At 24.1% G+C, this 20,506-nt stretch overlaps 1 protein-coding gene across 1 annotated transcript; it reads right to left on the bottom strand.

The window, feature by feature from the left end:
- Positions 1–299: 299 nt before the first annotated feature.
- On the bottom strand, positions 300–494 carry B0T23DRAFT_328182 (uncharacterized protein; the record flags this gene model as incomplete). The annotated part of the gene is made up of 1 exon (XM_062835666.1): positions 300–494. A coding segment is annotated over one exon (195 nt), but the record flags the coding sequence as incomplete, so codon positions are not given.
- Between the last annotated feature and the right edge of the window lie 20,012 nt (positions 495–20,506).

Below are 20,506 nucleotides of genomic sequence, written 5' to 3'. Positions count from 1 at the left end.
AATATATTCTTAATCTATATACTTAGGTTACTAGAAAATTTAAAAAAGAAAATTATTATAGAAAATTAATATATATATTTCTATAATATTATATTCCCCAAATCAAATCTTCCCTTTAAATCTAAACAAAAAGACCCTAAATAAATATACTACTATAAAATAATCAGTTCTATCTTATCCTTATTATTCCTATACCCTCAACGGCTATTTATATTCTTACTAACCCTATTTTAATATCCTTCCGTAATAAGTCTTTTATTTATTAGTTTAAATTATATATCCTAAGATATTTTTAGGATTTATTTAAGTACCTTTAATTTTAAGTGAATTATTGGATTAAATCTTTCCTTAAAATCTATTATATATAGTAAAGGGTTATTAGGATTATATTTGCGAAGGTTTTCTAAATTACGTTCTATACGGCGAACGGGATGAACCAAGGAGTTTATTTGGAATTTATAATTATTAGGGTCGATTTGTACTTCTACTATTAATTAATTAATTACTAGGCTATAGTCTATAATAGGAATTTCTTTAATTAAATAAAAATTATTAGATTTACTAATTAGGGACAATCCTTACTATAGTATAAATATAGGAATAGACGGGGTACGCCTATACCGCGAGGAATTGGAAGGGGTAGGCGAATTTAGTAATATCTTAAAATCTAGAGGAATTAATAGCTAATTAGTTTTTCTTAAGTGAAAAATTCTCAATTACCCTAGGAGGGCTATATATAGTAAATACTAATTTATAGCGTAGTTATTTATTAATAATTAATTAAATAGAAATACTTTATCTCCTACTAGATTGACGGTTTAAAGGTAATAATACTATTAAGTAAAATGAAAATAGAGGATAAAGTAGCTAATTTGCTACTTTAAAACTCTAAAAGCGAGTTATAATCTTACGGGGTAGGGTTAGAATCGAATTCTAAGATAGATCCCTAGGTAGGGGCGAATAAATATTACTGGAAGAGGAAATTAATCTTCTAGCCTTTCTAAATTGTATTATAGAAGGTATAGAATTAAAAATAGAAGAATTGGATAATAGAGAGTCTTTTTCGATAGAAGGTATTATTATCGAATATTTAAATTGAAGAAGGTTAATAATAGCGTTAGGACCCAAATTTAACCAATAACTATATTAGATCTCTATTCTTATTTACCTAACTATTCTTCCTCTAAAAGAAAATACTAAGTAATTTATTAGCTAAATAAAGCGCTAGGGCTTACCTTAGGAGCCTTCGATACGGGTATTCTAAATAGATAGTACCTCTATAGTATTTAATCTCTCATTATCTATATAGATTTTCTCGAATTCAAGTAAATAAGGTAGGCCGTTGGGGCGCTATTACTTTATCTGTAAAGTATTATAGATTACTCTTTAGTATTACCGTACTATAATATTCTTTCTCCATTTCTATTTAAATATTATATAATCCTTCTATATAGTACTCTAATCCTAGGTCTTTAATATTACTATTTAGAAGTTTGGATCGTATTCTAGTAACTTTATTCGTATTACTTCTACGACTATTAATCTACAAATTTACAGGGCTTTCTAAATAGTAAATTTGATTTATCGAACAATTACTCTTCGTATAATACCTTTAGGTAGTAGTTTCTAAATATTAAATTGAATAGAGAATGAAAGTAGGGCTATTACTATATTTTTTAGTATAGAGTCTCCGAAAATAGAGTTATAATAGTCCTATTAACCCGTAAACTAATTAAAGATGCCTATTGAAAGGTGCTTATCTTTATAGATAGGGATTACTTAGAACCTTTTTTCCTATATATATAGTTATATAATAGATATATCCAATATTATCGTTAGGGTCTTATTCGGTAAATTTACTTTAGCGTACTTATTTAGTATAAAGATTATCGTTAACTGTTTTTTAATTACCTATAATAGTAGAGTAATTAAATTATTAATATAAGTATAAATATATTTATTAATACTATACTAAAGGCTAGCTAGGCGTACTACTAATTGCTTCTATTCTACGAAGCTATTCGAATTGGCTAGAAAAGCGCCCGCCTAATTAGGTACTAAATTAGAGTAGAAAAGTTTATTGAATAGATTATAAGGATCCTATTCTTTATAGGGTAGGTTAGTATCGAATTGCTAGTCCTATTACTTTTCGCTTAGTTTAGGATAGGCGAGAGGTATATATTCTCCTTTTAATTTCAAATCCCGAGGAGGGCCGAAATACGTTTGATTAGATATATTTTTATTATTAAATTTCGGTACCTAATTACGCAGTTGGTTTATTCTTATAATATATAACTATTTAATAATAATTTTGAGTAGATTTTAAAGAAATCCCTAATATTCTTTAATATACTGTTCCGTAAGGCCTTTAAATACCTCTAATATTAATTCGGGCGTAATATTTTTATTTAGTCGAAGTATTTAATTGATAATAGTCCAGTTAATTGCCATTTTAAGGGCTGGCTTAGTCTATTTAAATTGATAGTTCGTTTTAAATATAAATATTCTTCTATTAAGGCTATTAGCGATTAGCAGACCGGTCGGACTCTATTTGGTAGGGCTAATCGATGATTAATTAGGACGAGTAGGCGGCTGGGGTTTCTTGCCGTTAATTTTGTTGGATTTAGGCTATTAAGGTTTCTTACTATTAGCCTTGTTGGATTTGGCCGTGTTGCTTATAGTCGGGGTAGCCTAACCCTTATTATTAAAAGAAGTACGGTTATTGGAAAATATAATAATAATGTGAGATCCGAGTGGGTAATTGATTAGTAGTTATTAAAAAATAAGAAGTAGATATTTAATACTTTAGAATATATTTAATTAAATTTAAAGGAGTAAAAGGGATAAGTAGTATTAAATTAGAATTACTATAATTGAAAAGAAAGTGTTTAAATATTTTAGGCTTTTTAATATCGTTATTTTAGGAGAAGAAAGGAAAAGTAGGAAAAAGGCGGGGGAAGAAGATAGAAGTATTATATAAATCTTTTATAAATTATCTAATTATAGATTTTAAGTATAGGATATATTTTCTTGTAATTATTACTCGTTTAATTCGTAATAAAATATTTGACCCTTCAGTATTTGCTTCCTATATAATTAATTTATCCTTTTTTTTAAAGTTATTATATAGGCGGTAACCTTCGATGGTTAAGGTAGTAATAATCTTTTATCTCTTTTCTTTTAATAGTAATAGTAATTTTAATAGTTATTTAGTATAGTAATCCTTTTCAGATTAGGTATTTTTATTTGGAGTGGAAAGTAATAAATTAGGTACTAGTAATAATCTATAGTTTAAGTATAAAAACCGATTACCCTTAATCGTTTCTTCCTTTTCCTTTATTCTAATTATATTAATTTTTTTTCTTCCGGCCTTTTTATTTTTATATTGAATCTATTTTTTATTCTAAGTATATTTATTATAATATTTAATTTCGAATTTAATAATCTTATTTTATATTAATATTCCGTACGATTCCTCCCTCCCGAATTTAAATATATTTCCCTTTATTACTTTATATTATAGTAGGAATATAAGGAGGGTATTAAATTTTAAAGGGGGGTTCTAAAGTTTAATTGGTTTATTAGAGTTAATAATTAGATAAGTTTTATTATAAAAATAAATATTATTGGTTGAGGGAGGCTTTTAATTGGTTGGATTTGGGTGTAAAATGGTGAAAGTTTAAGACCCCTATAATGACCTTCTGAAGGGCTACTTAAGGGGGCTATTTATTTTTTTTTTTTTTTTTTTTTTTTTTTTTTTTTCCTGGGTAGGAGGAGAGCCTAAGGGGTAGGGGGGTAGCGCCGGATAAGGCTATTTACACTTTCACTTTAGCGCGAAAATTTTCGTATAATGGAAAAAAAAGCATTATTATTTAGAATCGAATTAGCGATTTTAAGAAAGAAAACGATAATAAGAATTATTAAGCTATTTAATCTCAGTTAGACCTACAATTTCCAAAACCACCCCACTTACCTATTTAAAGTTTAAAGAGACCTATATTTTATATAAAGCGGGGGAACAGAGGTAGATAGGGTTTATTTAGAGACTATTTTTTACTTTCTTTTCTTTTTTGTAGAATTTTAAATATTAATTAATTAAGGCTAGTATTTGTGCTAATTGTACTATACCTCTTATATTTGTAATAAAGTTTATTAAAATGTAAATATTGGACCCCCCTAATAAGGTTTAATATATTTGTAATTTTCTTACTATAATACGGATATCCTCTACGATGCCCTTATAACGCCTACAAAATACGATAAATAATAAAATATCCTATAGGTTTATATAAATTAAATTAAATATATTATTTCCCTTTACTATTTATATTATTATTATATACTTAGTTATAATTCTTACTTCTCCGGTTATATCGGAGCTATTAGGTATATTAAATCTAATTTGTACAAATTACGGTTATATTAATATTATTGAATTATAGGGCGTATTCGTTATTATAGTAAAAAATTAACCCTAATATTATATTATTATATATAGTCTATAATTATATTTTGTAATTTTAAAGTAACTTTAAGGTACACTAAGACCATTGCTCTCAATAAACTATATTTAAGAATTCTATATAACTATTACCATCCCTATAGGATTTTTTTTATATCTTCCCTTCTATTTATCTTTATTATTAGCTATAATATATATATTATAGAAATTACTATTCAATCTAAATAGTAGATTTCAATTAGGAATAGCTTTATTTATTGTATTAAGAAAAAAAAATTTAGGTTTGCGACGGCGACCCCCTATATTATAGGGGTAAAACGCTATAGGTAACTTTTAATTACGATTTTTACTATATTACGCCTCAATTTTAAGCCGTAGTGTAATAAGGAAACCGGATAAAAATTAAGGAGATTCTAACTCTTTAATTGGTTAAATTAATAATTTGGGGGAAGTATAAATAGGTATAGGTAATTATAGCGATTTATATAAAAATTAAACATTTTTATTAAGAAATACCGAATATTATATAATTTAGTAAATTAATTTATTTATTACAACCCGAACCCTACAAATTTAAATACCCTCTAACTTTTTACTATAATAACGAATATATTTATATATACTAATATTTAGCAATACTATAATTAAATCGATCCTCGATCTTATTATTTTCTTACTATAGCGGGATTATAAAGAGGGTATCTAAATTAGAAGGGGGTATTTAGCCTAAAGTAGAAAAGTCTAATAGAATAAAAGTATTCCTAAAAAGTAAAGAAACGCGAAATTTTCCGCGCAATTAAAAAAAGATAATTATTAGTAGGATTAAATTAGTAATTATATAAAAGATAGTAAATATAAGAATTATTAAGCTATTAATTTAATTAAATAATAAAAGGGTTTGTTATTATAATTAATATAATTATTCAGAATTCTAGGAAGGAAGAAGTTAGATTTAAGGAAAGAATAATCCTCCTAATAAATTTAATTAATTATAAATCCCGTTTAATAAACCTAAATTGAATATTTAGCCTAAATAATATTATTTAGTTTAAATAACCGCCCGATTTTATTATTTTCTTATATATTAATTTCTAATAAATAAAATATAAAATTAATAAAATATATTTCGATATTCTACTCTTTTCCTTCGCGATACTTCAATTTCTATAGGTATTCCTCTATATACGCTACTTCTAGGGATTTATAATAAATATAAATTAAATCGGACTAAACTTAGAATAAATAGTACTTCCAAAACGGAGCTCTAAATTGAGAAAGAACTAAAATATTTGCGGAATTGCGAAATTCCATTTTATATTCCCGTCCCCTCTATATATTACGTTATCTACACAAAACTCCTCCCGCCCTACTACTTCGACCGTACAACCTCCTCTCTATACTATATAAATTAATACTCTTACGTATAAAAATTAATAGAATAACCCATCTTTTATATATACTATTATTATATTATTATAATATTTATATATTTCTACTATTAATATAAGTACTTACTATCGTTAATTATACGCCCTATACGTACGTAATTATAGTAAATAAGACAAATAGGACTATAAGTGAAGTTTATTTTATATTTCGATTATAGTAAAATAATTAATAAATTTAATTAATAATTAAAGAATTATAAATAGAGGACCTACGTATCTTAGGAATAGGAAGTTTAATGTAATACCTACCGTAATTATAAGAGTATTTATTCTTCTTCCCGCCCCTCCTATAATTGTAGTAATTAAAATAAAATTTAAAGCGTATAGAGGAAGACTTTCGGGGAATAAGAATAGAGTAAAAAATATTATTAGTATTACTCTTAATACTACTTCTACTTCTATTATTATAGATTCGAATACTCAAATTCCTATTATAATTAATGCCGCTCCTATTAAAAATACTATTAAGAAACCTAAGAATTGGAAAGGCAAACCTCCCGGTAATAAAAATAAAAAGATTAGGGTATCCGGATTTCAAACTATTATAATTACTACTACCCTTACTCCTATTCCTAGTTCTATAGATTTAAGTATTTAATTGGAGATTATTACTATAAGCTCCGCTATTCTTATTCCTATCCCCGATTAATAAAATATAATTAAAGACGTTAATCCTACTATTGCCTTCTATACTACCGATAGTATTACGGGTAAAGGTGTTCGTTTGAATAAATATTATAAATTATTTTTAATATAATTAAAGGATGCTATTAATAGTAATAATCCGAATAAAGGACTAACGGCTGCAACCTTTATAGTTAGTATTGTGGGAACTTTAAATATAAACGAAGATAAATTTACGTATAACGCGAAAATTAATTAGTAGGAATATTATAATAGATGGTTAGATATAGTTCGCCTCCTCCGTCGTTTAATAATTGAAATATAGGTTATTAATTGTAATAGGGAAATAGTTTTATTTAGTATTAAACTGGATAGCGAGGATAAAGATAATTTCTTAAATATATTACTATATATTAGTAAATTTGTTTTAATATACTTATAATTTTAAAAAGTTTCTTACTTACCCTATACTATTATTTTCATTAATAACCTTTATTTTCGACCTATTCTATTTAATTTAATAATTATTAATACTATATTAATATTGAAACTTATAGCCGAATAGGCTATTATAATTAATAATTAGGTAATTAATATTCTTACTATTTATAATAGAATTATTACAACTTCTCTTCCTACTCCGGCTCCTCCTACTAAATATAAATATAGATACCCTCCTAAATTTAAGAGAGAGTTAGAGTACTAGGGGCACCCTATACTACTTTTCTTTAGAAGTAGTCCTATAATTCTAAACCTTATATTATTAATATTTATATTCCTTATTATATATCCGGCTTTGTACTAAATAAAATTAAGGCTAGTGTATTGGAATATAATATATCTTCTATTACCGAATATAAACCTTGGAAGAAGCGTTGTACTAGAATTAATTAATATAATTATAATCCTAATAGTAAGTAGTACTATTTTAATAAAGAGTTAGGTCCTAATAATAATTTATTAGGTAATAATATTTCTAATTTTAACCTACTTACTAATATTATCCCTAATCTTAATATTTCTACTCTTAATAATAATACTTTTAGTAAATTTAATAACGAAAGTAAAGTTCTGTTAGGCGGTAATAATTCTGGCTATATTACTTCGGAAGGTATTTTATTAGGTAATTGTATTTAACCTACTTATAATTAATCTTTCTTCTAATTCTATTCCCGACTATTCTAATCTACCGGGTATTTTTAATAGATTTACTCTAAATGTTAGATATAACGATACTCCTATCCCCGATACAATTATTTTTAAAACTATATTTATAATTACTTAGACTCTTAATAAATTAGAGGAGATTCTTGAATTTTATAATTTTTATAAATATAAAGGAGAGTGCGAAGTTATTCGCTAGCTAACTAATTGGAGATATAATATTATTAGGTTCGAGGGCAATATATAGAATCCTAGGAAAATATAAATTGAATTTATATTTAGTATTAGGAAATAGACGAAAAGGATATGAACGGTCTATACTATTAATAGGCTTTAAATAAATACCCTATTACCTCTAATTTAAATTTAATAGAATTTAAAAAAGTAAAAGATTGGATTATAAAGAATATTTCCTATAGAATTAGAATCTACCCCCTTGAATTCGAATTTCCTACTAACTATTTTAACGAATTCTATTTATCCTAAAAAGAGTACGAATATAGAATATTTATTTTATATAGTAGGTACATACTATTTAATCCTCAATTATCTTTGTATTAGGTTTTATTCCCTCTTCGCTTTTTAAATTCCTTATTTTCTAAACGTTAAGTAGAATAAAATTAGGATGAGGGGTTAAAGGTATTTAATATTCGATATAGGTTTTTATTTTTTCTTTTTCTTTTTCTTTTTATTATCTAATTCTAATTAGTCTTATAATAAATATTCTTTTATAGCTAGTATTATACGTTATCTTTATTCAATAGATTTTATTCTTTCTTTTATTAAAGCTTTAAATTAAATACCTTTAACGGGAAAGGAAATTAGGTATTAGGGGGCCGGGGTTAAATTCTTCTAAATTCCTAGAATATAATAATTTATAAAATAATTAATATATTCGTACTATATTTTTCGGGGTAGGAAGGGAAATATACAAAATATTTCTTAGGGTTATTAATTTAGGCTTTTCTAAATTAGAAGGTATAGGGGTTTCGTCTTTATAGTAATTTAATAAGTAAATGTCTTAATTTTAAATCCAATTTCCTTAAGGATAATTAATTAGAATTAAAAAGATTACTAATTAGGGGTAAAGTAAATTCAATAGAGTATAAAGAGCTAGTAAATAAAGTCTATAGGCTATTTCTTTATTAAAAGTATTTTTATAGGTTTAATAATTCTATTTTTCTCTTCCTTCTAAAAGGAATAATAATATCCACTCAATTCCTTTTGTAGAAAATAATAAAATCTTTCCTATAGTAGTTAATTTACAATATTACCTAATTATGCAAAGTATTACCTCTAAAATTCCTTATTATTTAGTCCGTTTTCGGATTAAATTTATATTAATTTATTTAATACAATTGTATACTAGTACCAAATCTCCTACCCTTAATTTAATAATATTAAATTTAATTTTTCCTTTATTAATTAAGTTCCGGTATTCTACGGCCTTCTACCTTATTATAAAAATTCGTTCTACCGCGAAATTAAATTAATGTTTACTATCTTATAATAAATGGGCCCTATTAAATATTAAATTAAATCTAGCTTTAAGTAATCTATTATTCTGTATTTTACCCTAATGTATAAATCTCCTAGAAGGTAAATCTAATTTAATTAGAGAAATAAAATTATATTTGTAACCGAAAAAAAAGGGAGTAAAACCGTAGCTTCCTCTAACTATAGTCCGATCTATAAATAGAATATAAAGTAACTAGAATTTCCAATTATATTCTAGTATATACTATTTAAATATCTAATATCTATTTATAGAATAGCTATAGTAATAGGTTAATATATTGAAAAGTATTAATGAATTGCTTAGAATTTTATTTCTAATAATTTAGGCAGGACTTAATATATTCTTCTACGTAGAAATAAATACCTTTCTACTAATAAAAGTCGGCAATACAATGGTAAATTACCTCTCTTCCCTTATAATTAATTTTATTATTTATTTAATTAAGTAAGAGTAGGAGGTAGTTTTTAGATCTTTCGGATAATCGAAATAGGAGGCACTAAATTAGATAAGGTTTATCGAAGTCCTATATTCATTAAATAGTTTAATATTCTATTTTTATTAACGAACGGGGATAGTTATTGGATTTTCCGGTTTTCTTTTTATTAAAGTAAATGGAGAAATAAGTGGGAATTCCCCTAAGAAGGATAAATAATTATTTAATACTATAAACGAATAAAGATAAATAATTAAAAATTATTAAAATAGTCTTTATAAACGGAAGGTATATAATTAAATTAATAATCTAATATAATGAATATTGTAATAATTCTTTATTTTATTTTCGATATTAAATATTTTATTAATTCTTTATTCTACTTCCTTTCTCTTACTATCCTTACTTTTCTATTTTTTGACCTATTATTTTATTAGATTAATTCTTTATATTTTACCTTCTATTAATATTAATTAATTAGATTCTTTTAATTTTGTAAGTATATCCCTAATTAATAGGCCTTACTAGAAAAATTTAAAAAAAGTCATTATAGAAAACTAAGGTATGCATTCCATAATACTATATTTCCCAAACTATTATTCTAATAAAGGAAAGATCGTCTCCCTCTAGATAATCTTTATTAATATATATTCCGTTTTGAATATTTACTTTTATAATAAAAATGTATCGGATTATTTAAAATATATCCTTTATAAGAGAATTGTATAAATAGGGAATCGGCCTTTAAATATATTTATATAATTTATAGCCTCTTCTACTTCGAGAGTCTATAGAAATAATAATATTAAGTTATAATTACTAATACTTTTATATAATATCCTAAAGCTTATATAATTAAAACCTAGAACGAATATCGCTATAAGGTAAAATAAAAGTATAATAAATTTAACAGGTTTAAATTTGCTATAGGTTATATTTATTTTAATTATATTAAAGGGAATTTTAATAAATATTTTTAATTATAGTATATAAACCGTTTTATTATATTAATATATTTAGCAATTAATTAGTACGAATAGAATAGCGTATTAGAATGTTTTAACCGGATTTTATTAAAGTGTTTTACTATTATTTTTGAAAATTGCGGCTTTAATTATCGTTTATAATTAATTTTTACATATACAATTATTTATATAAAAAATTGCTATCCGAATAGAGTTAGGAATAAAACGTTATTTAAAGTATAGACCGGCTATAAGCTTAACCCTTCGAGTTTGAAAGTTATTAGCGCCCTTTATTATTGTAAATTACTTAATGTAAACTTCCTTTAAAAATTAGCTTTAATAGTTAATTAAAGTAAGTATTTAAATTATAAGGGGTTATTAATTTATATTATATTTATAGGTAGAAATAAAGTAGTTTTATTAAAAGAAAAAAATATTTAATAAGATATATATATATATATATATTTATCCTGTAACCCTACTATATTATTCTTTAATATATTTAATAACGTACCCTTCTTTTATTTTAATAAGATTTTAAGTTTGATCCCTCTTGTATAAATTTGTATATTTTGTTTAGTATTTTTAACCCTATATCCAATCCCGTAGAGGGCGATTTATAAAATTTAAATATATATATTTTATAAGTATTTCTCTAATATTCTTATAATTATTATTAAAATTACTACTACCGCCGGCTATTATACTAATACTTATACTATTACTACTTTTACTATTATTCTTAGTATAAATTTACTTATTCTACGGTTCTAATTTAAAAGAAATTCTATTAATATAATAAAAAGGAGATTTTAATATACTTATACTATTATTATTTATTTTATAATTTATAAAATTTTTTAATATTATTAGCGTCCCTAAATAAATTACTCTCAGATTCGTCCTTATTAATTAACTCTACTATATTAATTTATATAGGGTATTATAGGGTATTTATTAATATTAGCTATATAGTGTATATTATTAGTATAGTCTATCTTTTAGCTTTAGCGGCTTTGGTATATATACCCTTGGCCTATTATACGAGGAGGTTTATTAGGAAGTGGTAGGTAGTATTAGAAGGTAAAAGAAGGATGTTATAAGAAGGAGGGAGGTTGTTATAGCTAATTTAAGTTATAATATAGTAAAGTAGGGTAATTTAGGGATTCTAAGGATTCCTTTATTAATCGGAAATCTAGGAATTTCCCTAATACTATTTATATTAGTAGTAATTTAAATTTATTTAATTTTAATTATTAGCGAATTATTATAAATAGTTACTCCGAACTATAATCCTCCGATTATATAATTCTATAAATAATAATAAAATAGCGAGAAAACCATAATAATAATAATAATAATAACTATACTACTATAACTAATATAATATATAAGGATTATAATTTTTAATTATCTAATTTAGTAGAGTAGTAGGTAATTCTTAAACCTTTTTAAATAATTAAAGTAGGAGGTATTAAATTAAATACAATTTATTAAAGTTTTATATCCGTTAAATAATTTAATATTTAATTATTATTAGAAAATAAAAATAATTATTAAATTTTTTAACATCTTCTTCCTAAAAGTAAATAGAAAAATAAGTACATATTCTTTTAAGAGGAATAAAGGATTATTTAATATAATAAATAAATAAAGGTAAATAATTAAAGATTATTAAAAATTATTATCTTTTAATTAAGAATATTAAATTAAAATTAATTATTTAATATAATAAAGAATAAATATTGTAATAATTTACTATCCTATCCTCTAAAATTCAATGTTTTCTCTATTTTCCTCTATTTTTTCTTCCTTTATCATCCCTATTTTTCTACCTTTTTTAATCTATTATCTTATCTAATTAATCCTTCATTCTTTATTTTCTATTAATACTAACTATTTAGATTTATTTAATTTAGAAAGTGTATTTTCTAATCTAGTATTCCTTATTGAAAATTTGAAAAAAAATTACTATAAAAAACTAACGTATATATTCCCGTATATTACCCTAAATCAAATCTTCCCTTTAAATTTATAATAAGTCCCTTAAGTAGATTTATTAATATATATATATATATATATAATTAGCATTTTCTTTTATTATTTCTATTTTCCCTATATCCCTTTTTACTTTTATAAATTAAATCTTTTTCTTTAGTACTATTAGTAAGGAGATAATTATTTATCTTTTTAATAATATTATTCTAAGTTATTCTAATAAACGTTAAAGGTCCCTATAGCTTTGAACGAAAATCCGGATTAAACTTTTTTTTAAATTCTATTGGAATTTAAATAGGGTTATTAGAATTATATTTGGGAAGGTTATTTAAATTACGTTTTATATAGCGAATAGAATAGATTAAAGAGTTTACTATAAATTTATAGGAGTTAAAATTAAATAGTATATCCGTTACTAATTAATTAAGTATTAAGTTTTAGCCTACAATAGGAATTTCTCTTACTAAATAAAAATTTTTAAATCCGGTTACTAGGGATAATCCTTAATACAAAATAGGTATAGGGGTCGATAGTATACGCTTATACTAAGAGGAATTAGAAGAAATAAACGGGTTTAAAATTCTTTTAAAATTTAAAGGGATTGGGGATTAATTAATCCTCCTTATCTAAATAGGCGTCTATATTAAATTTATAGGTAATCCTAGGCCGTTTAGTAGGTTTATACTTTTTAGAACCGATAAAATTCTATTTTTTAATAATAGTTTAAGAGTTCCTATATTCTTAGACGGTAGAGGAATTCGTAATTACATCCAATTCATCGGAATATTGAGAGAAAGAATATTAATTCCTTTAAAAGGGTTAAATACAATTAATATTAAATTATATTATATTTAATTATTAATAGTTAATTAAATAAAGGCACTTTGCTTCTTAATTAATTAAAGATTTAAGGGTAATAATATTATTAGATAAGACGAAGTTAGAGTAGAAGACGGTTAATTTGTTATTTTAGAGCTTTACGAATGAGTTATAATTTATTGAGGCGGAGTTGGAATTGAATATTAAGAAAAATCTATAGGCGGAGGTAAATAAATATTATTAGAAGAAGAGGTTAATCTTCTAACCTCTCTTCGTTCTATTATAGAAATAGGAGAGGAAGAATTGGATAATAAAAAGTTGGAGGACGAGGAACTTTTTTATTATTTCCCTTAATAGGTTTTATAAATATATATTAGAATAAAGGAAAGTTAATAAAGGTATTAGGGCTATTATATAGTTAGTGCTGAAAAAAGACTTCTATACCTTTTAGTCCTTGTAGGCGCTAATTTTTAATTTAAATAATATAATTCTTTAGTTATATAAAACGCTAAGGCTTATCTTCAATACTATATATATATTTATTTTATTAAGATAGGAAATTGTTTAATTTACGGTCGATTATATATAATGCCTTATATTTAGGCTTACGAGGTGGGCCGTTGGGGTGCTATTACTTTGTCTGTAAGGTATTATAAATTATTCTCTAGTATTATTATACTATAACGTTCTCTTTCTATTTCTAATTAAATACCGTATATTCCTTCTATACTATACTCTATTTCTAGGTCTTTAATTTAATTATTTAAAAGTTTAGATTATATTCTACTAGTCTTATTCTTATAATTTCTACTACTATTAATCTATAGATTTAGTCGGACTTTTGGGTAATAAAGTCGATTTAACGAATAAGAATGCCTAGGTTAGACTTTAATGCCCCCTAAATACTAAATCTTTAAAATAATAAGATTAAGGCTATCTTTATATTTTGTAGTATAGAACCTTTAAAATTAGAATTATAGTAGTTCTATTAACTTACTAATTAATTAAAGATAGTTACCGAAAAATAATTACTTTTAAAGTAGATAGGAATTACCCAAAACCTCTTTTCTTTTATAAGTAACTCAATATCGTCCGGATTAATTATATATTTTAAAATTTTACTATTGAATTAAATATACTTATTTAGTATAAAGATTATTCTTACCCCTTTTCTAATTACCTATAAAAGTAGGGTAACTAAATTATTAGTATAGGTAAAGGTATGTTTATTAATACTATACCAAAGGTTAGCTAGGCGTACTATAAATTGTTTCTAATTATAAAAACCTATTTTTATTCTTTAATAGGAAAGCGCCCACTTAATTAGGTTGTAGGTTAGAATGGAAGAGCTTGCTAAATAGGTTGTTGGAATTTAGTTCCTTATAAAGTAATACGAAGTTAAATTGCTAATTTAATTGAATTCTATTTAATTCGGGATAGTTTAGAGGTATATGTTTGTTCTTTAACCTCGGATTTCGAGGGGGGCTAAAGTATATTTTATAAGCTGAGAATTTACTATTATATTTTAGGATCCAACTACGTAATTGGTTTATTTTTATAATATATAACTAGCTGTTAATTATTTTTAATAAATTAAGAAAGGATCCCTAACAATCTTAAATATATTTATTGGTAAAGTTTTAGAATATAGTCTTTATTAGTTTAAGCGTAGTATTTATATTTAATTGAAGTATTCGATCGATAATATTCTAATTAAGCGTCGTTATAAGAGCTACCTTAGTCTATTTAAATTAAAAGTTTAATAATAATATAATTGCCCGCTTATTAAAGTAATTAAAGATCTACGCTATACTATAATTGCGTAGAAATTAAAAGCCGCGAATAGGAGCAGGCTGCTAGGGTTACTTACCGTTAGCTTTGTCGGATCTACTTATATTATTATTATTTGAGGTGGTTTAAGTTTTATTATTATTAGAAGAAGTGTGGTTGCTAGAAAATATAATAATAATATAATATTTTAAGCGGGTATTTAATTTATTTTTATTAGGGAAGAAGGGTTAAGTCAACGTTTAGGTCGAATTTGGAAGAGGAATAAAGGATATAGGTCGTATTAAATTAAGATTGTCGTAATGGAAAAGAAAGTATTTAGAAGTTTTAAACTTCTTAATATTGTTATATTAGGAGAAGAAGGGAAAAGAAGGAAAAAGGCGGGAGGGAAGGGTATTATATAAATATTTTATAAATCGTTTAACTAGTTTATTCAATTATTAAAAGTAGAGGTAAATATCTTTTTAAAGTTACTGCTCGTCTAGTTTATATTAGTAATCTTTTATCTCTTCTTTTTCTAGCGGTTGTAGTAATTTTAATAGCTACTTAATACAATAAGTTTTCTCTAATTAACTACCTTTACTTAAAGTAGTAAATAATAAATTAGGTATTAATAATAATCTATTATTTACCCCTAAGTATAAGAAACCACTTCCCTTAATCGTTTTTTCCTTTTTTTTCTTTCTTTTCTAATTAATTCTTCGTTTTTCTATTAACTTTCTTCCTTCTACCTCAAACACTTATTATTAAAATATCTATTTACAGCTCCAACCAGTTTTAAAAACGCGTAAATCCCGTATAACTTTTTCCTCCGGCTACTACTAATTAACTAATTAATACTCGTTAGAATACTTATAAGAATAATATTCATTAGGTATAATATAATAATATCTCTCTTCCGGTTTACCCTTATTCTATTTCTTACTAGATTTAATATAACGACCGTCCTAAAGCTTGTAAATATCTCTATTTACGAATCTGGCAATAGATTAGCCCTAGAACTTTACTTATAAACGCTGTTTAAGGAGTTTATACGCCGATAGAAGGTATAATATTAACTATCGTTTATTTAAAAGTCTATACTGTACAATACCCTTTTTAAATGTTATATCTTATTTTATTATAGGGATTCTTTAATTATTAAAAAGTTTTCTTATAAGTGCTTAGCGGTTTTGGGGCTAAGGTACAATTTCTAAATTAGGTTAAATAAATTATAACTTCCCTTAATATAATATCGAATTCGGTTTAGGTTAATGCTAAGGGTGGTTGGCCTTTTAATTGCTATATTTACTATATAATTTAATAAAATAAACGATTGAAGGTACTAGTTATTTAGATCTTTAGTAAAAAGTATGTATTCTCGCTTACCGATCAATTCCTTATTAATCTCTTCTTTAAATGCTAGTAATTTCTTATAGTGTAGTTATTATGTTGCGATATTCTAAAAGGAATATATATTAGTATTCCGCAATGCTTTTAATTAGTTTCAATGGATTTTAATTATTAGTCCTTTTACTAAATATCGTTCGCTTTTTTTATTTAGCTTTAAGGATAGTATTTGTAGTAATTGTATATAATATTGTAAAATAATTAAAGAATATTCTATAAATTTAGTAGCTTTAATGCGTATTTGTAATTTAAATTATTATTGTACTAATAAATTTAGTATTAGATAGTATATAGTCGGGAGGTTTAGATAGTAACTAATATTCCTCTATTACATTTCGTACTGTAGTGGAAAATTAGTTTTAGATATATATTTTATTTTAATAATAACTAAATTAATATTTAAAAAATAATTATATTTCTTATAGGGGTTAAGCGCTATAATATATTAATATCCTTAGTTTTAGAGCTAGGTTGGGTCCGAATTTCGAAATTTCTTAAAGTCTCAAAGTTTTAAAGTCCTACCTTCCTTCCTCCCCCCCCCCCCTCCCCCTTTTCGACCTTTATTAATAGAAAGAACCGGCCTTATCCTTTAGAAATAACTAAATAGTTTAGTAATTAAGTGGTTAATAAAATAGTTCTTTACTTTCTTTTTTACTGTGATCTTATTTGATTCCTATTCGTAACCAATTTTTTGAAGTTATTCCGACACTCTAAAATTAAATACCGGCCTTCTTAAAGGTTACCGAAAGAAGGCTACTAAAGTATAGAAGGTTATACCCTATATTTTTTAAATTTCTAGGGGTTGGAGATAATTAATATTTAAAAGATAATTAATATTTGAAAAATAATTACTATTTTCTTTATAGCATTATCTCTAAATAAGGTTTATTATAACTTAGGTTTCCTACTTCGGTACTAGGGTATTCTTTAGGGTGAGATTGGCCTTGGATTAAGTATTTTAGCGGGAAAGGGGGTTAAATATTAAGGGTTTAGGGTTGGATTTATTTGGTATTAGGTCTTAGGTTGTAAGGTAATTAATATATTTGCGTTGTATTTTAGTACGGGAATTCTAAGTAAAAATATATAAAAATTTTCTTAGGGTTACTAGGCATCGTTAGAAGGGTTATTGTTTTTAAGGTTGGTTTTATTTTAAAGGTTGTAAGGTGTGTTTCTTCTTAGTAGTAGTTTAATAATAAACGTTTTGAATTTTCTAGTTTCTTATATGTTGAAGGTTATTAATTAGGATAAAGTGAATTTAGTAGTGTATAGGGAGATGGTAAATAAAGTCTATAGGGAATGTTTTTAGTATTGTAGTAAGTTGTAATCTTTCTCTTCCCTTCGAAAGGAATAATAATATCTATTCGGTTTTTTCGTATAAAATAATAAATTTATATTGTAGTAATCAATTTTGTAGTAGTACTGATTATATAAAGTATTAAAGTTCTTAATATCCCTAGCCTATATATTGATTTCCAATCTTTGGGCTTTCCTTTAGGTAAAATAATTTATAATATTAAATAAAATAAAGTAAAGGAAGATATTGTAAGAAGGAGGAAGGTTTCTAGTTAACTGCCTGTATGTAGTATGTTGTATTAAGAGAGCCTAAGCACGGGCTACTATATAGCCCGGATGTAGCCCGGGTACGGCAGTCTAAATACCTAGACTAGATACAGTACGGTAAAGAAGCCTCTATAGCAATTTAGCTAATTTGGGCTGTTATAGCTAATTTAAATTATAATATATAATATATTTGGAAATTTAGGAATTTCCCTATTACCCTATACAGATATTATCCGAAATATCTGTTTCTATTTTAATTCTTCAATTGTAATTAAAGTAATTTTAAACTAATATAATAAGAAAGTATATTTTAATATAGTAAATATTTTATATAATATTACATCTATTGAAATAATATAGCTTTTTGATTAAAGTTTATAAAAGGGTAGATAATCCTACTAACGTTCTTAATAAATTTGTAATAAAGATTATAGAAATTTAAGAACGCTTATATTCTTTTAATAGTTATTAATTATTTCTAATCTTTAACCGCCGTTATCTTTTTTAAATTGAGGAATATATTGTCTACTTTATTAATAAAACTTAAAAACTTGATCTTTATTAGACTAAATTTATATTTTAATATCAGTTTGTAAATTAATTTTGTACGGATTAATTTATATTTTTAAAATATATTTATTATATTTGTATAATATTGGAGTTAATGCGGAAGTTATAAATATAAAAATATAATATTTTAAAAAATAATACTTCCTAGAAAGTTGAAAGAGAATAATTCCCTTGAGATAAAATTCATATATCCTATAGTAATCGTTATCTTATTAAGCTTTAAGGCACGAAGCCGGTAGGTAATTGCCTACCGGGAGGGGTAGGTTTGTAACTTCTACTACTAGAAATCTATGTAAGTATAAGAGTCTAGTATTAGGAGTAGATTAGAATATTGTTAATATAAGCGCTTTGAAAAATATTTGAGATAATTAATTAGAATATAATTATTAAACCTTTAAAATGGAGAGAGGCTACCAAAAAGCCCGAAGGGTAAAATTTTATATTTCTATACTCTATATTTAGTCCTACAAATAGAATTGGGATTAGTACTACTCTAGTCTAGTATTTGACTAGTATTAGTACTAGAGGTCTAGTATTAGTACTAGACCTAGTACTAATATTAATTAGTACTTTAGTATTTAGTACTATTAAAGTATTTTTAGTATTTTCAAAAAATAGTTTTAGTATGGAAAATATATTAGAAAACGAGCTCTTTTTAGTACTAACAACGGTTTTTCAAAATTGTAGAAAACTAAAAAGTTATTACGAAAAACAAAATGTTAATTAGTATTAGAAATACTAATCCAATACTAAAAGTACTAGAATTAGTACTAAGAATACTAAATTAGTACTAAAAATACTAATTTAGTATTAGAAATACTAGTCTAATATTAGAAATACTAGTCTAGTATTAGAAATATTAAATTAGTATTAAGAATATTAATGTAATATTAGGAATATTAATTTAATATATTAGATACTTATATATATATATATATATTATTTTATTAGAGAATATGTATACTAACTAAATATAATAAAGATATAAAAATATTTAATGGTAAAACTTTAATAAATATAAATATATATTAAAAGAATATAATAAGGAATGTAGGAGAAAAGGTAAAAGAAATTAAAGAAAGTAGGAAGTATATTAAAGTTGAGAAAGAAAAACGTACTAGAAAAGAGAAGAGAAAGAATAAAATAAAATAAGAAGGTAAATAAATTGAAGTAATTTAAAGTAATAAGAGTTTAGTAACTATTTTTGTAGAGGGATATTTTTTAAAAAGTTAAATACTATAATTAAAGTTAGGATAAAAGTAAAGAAGTAAGTAAAAAAGGTATAATAATAAATATTAATAAATAATTTAATGAGAAAAGAAGTTAAAAGTTTGCAAATAATATATATATATATATATATATATATATTAAAAAATCAATTGCAAATTGTTTATATTTTCGATTAATATTTCAATTTATAGAAATAGTATATATTATTATTTCTATACTAATTATTATATCTAATCATAGTTGTTATAACGCTAGAAGGCGTATAATACTATAATTAGGCTAAACTACTAAAAGATGGAAGAATATTCTATTCGCTAGATAGAACTTCTAATATACGCTTATATAATTAATATTATAGTTGAACTTACTAGAACCTGTGATACTAATTAATTATAAACTAAATTAGTAAAATAAAGTAAAGTTACTAAATAAAAGAAAGAGAATATTACGCTATAAAATTAATAAAAAGAATATATTGTTAATATATATAATTTTACTATACTTTATATATTCGAGGTTAAGAGACTTTTAATAAGG

The sequence above is a fragment of the Neurospora hispaniola genome, assembly GCF_033458365.1.
Source record: "Neurospora hispaniola strain FGSC 10403 chromosome Unknown B0T23scaffold_15, whole genome shotgun sequence".
Classification (NCBI taxonomy): domain Eukaryota; kingdom Fungi; phylum Ascomycota; class Sordariomycetes; order Sordariales; family Sordariaceae; genus Neurospora; species Neurospora hispaniola.
The sequence above is the reverse complement of the archived record's forward strand: the minus strand, read 5'-3'. Positions and strand labels throughout refer to the sequence as shown.